At 36.3% G+C, this 5242-nt stretch overlaps 1 protein-coding gene across 4 annotated transcripts in view; it reads left to right on the top strand.

Moving 5' to 3' along the window:
* Positions 1-4959, top strand: part of Ttk (TTK protein kinase) — a 47829-nt gene extending 42870 nt beyond the window's left edge. For all 4 annotated transcript variants that reach the window (XM_017796635.2, XM_017796634.2, XM_029560659.1 and 1 more), the window contains exons 19-22: positions 1779-1955; positions 2307-2391; positions 2905-3005; positions 4796-4959. In XM_017796635.2, the coding sequence (XP_017652124.1) occupies positions 1779-1955; positions 2307-2391; positions 2905-3005; positions 4796-4879 (447 nt within the window). In that variant the 3' untranslated portion in view covers positions 4880-4959. The remainder of the gene's footprint in view (positions 1-1778; positions 1956-2306; positions 2392-2904; positions 3006-4795) is intronic.
* Positions 4960-5242: the final 283 nt, after the last annotated feature.

Genomic DNA, 5242 nt, shown 5'->3' with positions numbered 1-5242 from the left:
CAGTAATATGAAGTCAGAATTCCTAAGGTGACATGAAGAAAGTGCTTCCCTCCCCCCATGGTACCAGGTGTGATGGTGCATTTAAAAAAAAATATTTTATTTATTATTTTAATTTTATATGTATGAGTGCATTGCCTGCATGTATGTGAGTGCACCCATGTTGTACAATGCTGTGGAGGTCAGAAGAGGGTGTTGGATTCCCCTGGAACTGGAGTTATTTAAGCACGGTTCGTAGCTGCCATGTGGGTGATGGGAATTGAACCCAGGTCCTCTGCAATAGCAGTCATCTGAGCCATCTCTCTGAGCCATCTCTCTGGCCCCTGAATCTTTTTTTTTTCTTTTAAAGTGCATCCTTATTTTAGTATCTTACTTGATGGTACCTCACAGCAATATAAAATAGCATCTTTTCTGTATTCTTTGCTTCTCTTTCCCTATATTAACATTGTCGTTTCTAGTTTTCTCTTATTTGGTTTTTGTTTTGTTTGTTTTTGTCTTTTTGAGATGTCTCCCTGTAGCCCTAGCTGGCCTGGAACTCACTATGTAGACCAGGCTGGCCTTCAACTCACAGAACTCTGCCTGCTGGGATTAAAGGCATGTACCACCACACCTGGCTAGCTGTTTTTTTTAAGTCAGGTTTAAGTCAGGTTTTGTATGTCCATCTTCCCCACCCCCACCCCAACTTGTCATTGCTTTAGATTTATTCTTTGTGGAAAGTATATGGTTTTGTTTGGTTTTTATTCTCATTTATTATATCTAATCCACTGCTGTGTTTCAGCATCATTATGTTCTATGTGAAGTCCGAAGAGTAATTGTATTTTCCTGTTGCTTTGGTTATTTCTAATGTAATTTTAATGCAGAAGCCATTTAATAATAGTATTGGGCTGGACATGTAATAAGTGTTGAGCACTTGGCTAGGATGCTGAAGCCCTTTGACACCCATCACTGCCAAGCAAAAATGTCAAGTAATGAATAGTGCTTGTTAATACTTACTCAGTACTCTTCTCTATGATTGTGTTCACAGTGATGTCACTTAAATCCATAGCAATGTACCATATTTATTCTTTGGTGTTGGAGATTGGACCTAGGGTTTTAGGCAAATGGCTTACCACTGAGCTATACTCATGACTGTACTTTTGCTTTTTCTGTTTTAGAGGTAAAGACAGAGGGACACTTAGATTAACTGGCTAGTGCTGCAACCAGGATAAAAGCCCTGCCCAGTCTGTTTCTGTGGTTTCATGATTTGAACAGCCTTTTAAAAATCTTATATGCTGTGGGTTAGGGAAATCTGTACGTACTGTGAATTCAGATGCAACTTTATTACAACCTAATAATTCTAGGGGAAACAAGTACATTAAAATTTATGGGTTCTTTAGGCTTCTGTTTTCATAAGCTACTAGGAATTTAATATTTTTGTCTCATTTAAAATATTGAAAGTTTTAAAAAAATTTGGTTACTTCATCTGTAAAATAATCAAATATAATGAAAACTAGGAAAAATGTGTCATGTGAGTGTAATCTTATACTTTGATATTTATATTTTAATTATGATTGTATAATTATGATTATATATAAATATATAATATCTTTCTTTTTTTTTTTTTCGGCCTTTTTTGACACAGGGTCTCCCTGTAGCCCCAGCTGGCCTGGAATTCACCGATATCCACCTTCCTCTGCCTCTCAAGTGCTGGAAGATAGACGCCCAGATAAATATATAATATTCTTATGTTAACTTTTATACTAAAATAAAGCAACTTATTTTTCCTTCTTCCTCCTACTTAGATAAGCCCCAGAAGTGATGTTTGGTCATTAGGATGCATCTTATACTATATGACTTATGGGAAAACACCATTTCAGCATATTATTAATCAGATTTCTAAATTACATGCCATAATTGACCCTGACCATGAAATTGAATTTCCTGATATTCCAGAAAAAGATCTTCAAGATGTGTTAAAGGTAACATTAATAGTATGTGGATATACAAAGATATTGTCTCATATAATTTCATCTAATCTTTGCTTTAAAAAAATAGTTGAAGTGATTTGAAACTGTCTTGACTCTTAACTGGTCTGTTGGAAGAACTTACTGATTGAAGTAGTTTTTAAAGCATGCTTGCTCTGAAGGCGTTAAAAAAACAAACAAAAACCTAATGAATATTTAGGAATTCTTAGTGACTTGGAGTAAAAAAAAATGTTATCATTGTTTGGTGAGATGCCTAGTATAATGATGCTTGTAGTATGATGTAATCTGGAGAAATATTTTCTCACCAGCACGTATGAAAACTTGTTTTTAATTTTTTCTTTCTAGTGCTGTTTAGTAAGGGACCCTAAGCAGAGAATATCCATTCCTGAGCTCCTCGCCCATCCGTATGTTCAGATTCAGACTCACCCAGGTACTACCTCCTTAGAAGTTATTTGTACTAGATTCCTAGCAAATAGCCTATTAACTGTAACAAAAACCAGAATCTGAATCAGCTGCTGTCTTACATAGCTTGCCTTCTTCAAGGAAGTTGCTATTTTACAAATAGTAAAGTTAATAAAATTGCCTTTTTTAGCCCTCTGTTATTCAATCTTATCCTAGGCAGAAATTTGTGATAAATTACAATAATGCCAGCTAATGTATTAAGTGGAATGCACGTATAATAGTTTTGTTTGGGGACAGAATCTTGCCGTTGTAGCCCAGGGTGGCCTTGAATTCATGATCCCCTTCCTCAGCCTTCAGAATATGGGGTTTTGAGTTTTGAGACCAAGTCTTGCCTCAGAACCACAGCAGTACCTCAGCCTCAGCTTCTCAAGTGCTAGAATCACAGTCATGCCCTACTGCACCTGGCCGGAATGGGTGTTTTCAATGACTTCTTGTTATTCTTATTAGTAGCAGTGTGGTATTGATTATATACCTTTTGTAGGCAACCAAATGGCCAAGGGGACGACCACTGATGAGATGAAGTATGTTCTGGGTCAACTTGTCGGTCTGAATTCTCCTAACTCCATTTTGAAAGCTGCCAAAGTAAGTGTGTCTGCATTAATTTTAGCTGTTTTAGTATAGGGCAATGAGTTAGAGACTTAAAGAGGCAGATGACCCAAAGGAAAGTTGGTCTGTTCATCACGTCTGTTATGAAGTATCTTTCTATATTTAGGTATTTCACAGATGCTTTTACAAGTGTGTGTCTTTTTGATTTGTGTTCTTACTGTGCATCCAGCACAGTTCAGAGTGGATTGTGTATAAGGTGCATCCAAAAGATTGTTGTTGGGTTTCAATTAAAATAAAGAAATTTATCTGTTAGATCTTTCAGCCTCAACACTGTTCTGAGTACAGATTTACAATTCTTTCCTTCTAGCCAATTTTATTTTTGAACCTTTGAAAAATGACAGCATTTGTCATGTAATAGCTTCTGTAAAACTATAGCAATTGGTGCATTCTCAAAACAACTGTCTCAAGCTTCCCAGCCTCCTAATATCTGTTTATATCTCCACCTTGCTGTTTGAGTCTCGTTTTGTTTTCAGACAAGGTCTCACTGCATAGCACTGGCTAGCTTCAATAGCTTCAAACTGGCTATGGGGACCAGGGTGGCCTCAAACTCAGAGAACTTCACCTGCCTCTGCCTCCTAAGTTCTGGGAAACCTTTAGGCACGCAGCACCACGCCTGGCCTTTACATTGCTTCTTAGTTCCTGTCTCTACATTTTAAATTCATACCAGTGTATGTTCAAATAATTTTTAATAAAATGAAAGTGGATTAATCACTTTATCACTGAGGTTTGTGTTGCATGATGGCAAAGATTTGTCATCTTCATAAATTAAATGTTGGATTAACATTTAATCAATCTTTTTTTTTAAAAAAAACTTTTCATTGTTTGAGACAGGGTCACCCTATAGCCCGAGCTGGCCTAGAACTCATTATGTAGACCAGGCTGGTCTCAATCTCACAGAGATCCACCTGCCTCTGCCTCCCAAATTCTGGGGTTGAAGGTGTGTAACACCACTCCTGGCTTTTTGAATACTGTTAATATTCCATCTGTATCTGGAATCAACCAAGTGCAAATCAAAACTACTACAAAAAGAACTTATGCATCCTGATCTTATACCGGCTTCTTTCTTGTTATCATTCCCTAAAAAAGTGCAGTAAGCAATGATTCATACCCTCTTACGTTGCATTGGTTATTACGAGCATGAGTTAAAACATACAGGAAACGAAGCTGTGTGTGCGAATCTGCAAATAGTATGCGCTTTCTATAAAAGATTGAACACCTGTCAAATAGGACTGTTTATCAGTCCTTCAGGGATGTCCCAAGGGACAAAGGGGCCTAATTACACTTATTTACCTAATAATTTTAATGTCTTCTGTTCATTAGTATAAATAGCTTCTGAAATTACTTTTTTTCCTAATGAAAATATTTGATATATAGAAATTTAAGGGTAAGGTTTTTTTCTCTTTTTTATAAAAATTCTTTTGCTAATTTTTGAGAATTTCATACAGACTATTTTAATCGTATTTGCCCCTTCTGAGTCCTCCCTGGTCCTTTTCCCCTTTCCCTACCCATCTACCACCTAACTTTGTGTCCTCTTTTTGTAAATCTGTTGAGTCCAGTTTGTGCTGCCCATGTACCCATGGCCATCCCACTAGACCTACCAGGGAATATGTTTTTCTAGGAAAAGTAAAGGGGATCACACTGGCCTTGAAGGTCTGCATGTTGTATTATAGTTTCTTATGGAACAATTGAACTGCATGTCTTTAAATTTAGGATATGTCATTACCTTTACTAAAAGTTGCAAAACAGATTTGTGTTTTTAATTTCAGACTTTATATGAGCGATATAATTGTGGTGAAAGTCATGATTCTTCATCATCCAAGACTTTTGAAAAAAGAGAGGAAAGAAAGTGACCTGTAGCTACTCATAAACTTCAAAACACTAAAATATGGTGGCTGGACTGTTACACTTTTGATTCTCTGTGGAAGTGAACCTGGGAAGGAAAAAAACCTCACCTGAATTTTATCAGTAAAAAAAACTTGAGTAGTTCATCCTCAAAAGAAAACTGTAAAAATTAACCACTAACGCACTGTATATATTAAATTATAGAATTGTGTTTTTCTGTTTTACGCTTTCCTGTGAATCTAATCTGTTTGATATCATTTCACACTTGAAGCAGTGGTGGACAACTGAAATATATTTTGAAGACCTGTGTAAATAAAGCTTTACAGCATGAACAACAACAAATTTTCAGAGTTGTAAGATTATTTTCTTCA

The sequence above is a fragment of the Nannospalax galili genome, unplaced genomic scaffold (assembly GCF_000622305.1).
Source record: "Nannospalax galili isolate Female #2095 unplaced genomic scaffold, S.galili_v1.0 scaffold613, whole genome shotgun sequence".
In the NCBI taxonomy this organism is placed as follows: Eukaryota; Metazoa; Chordata; class Mammalia; order Rodentia; family Spalacidae; genus Nannospalax; species Nannospalax galili.
This window is presented reverse-complemented; position numbering and strand designations above follow the sequence as displayed.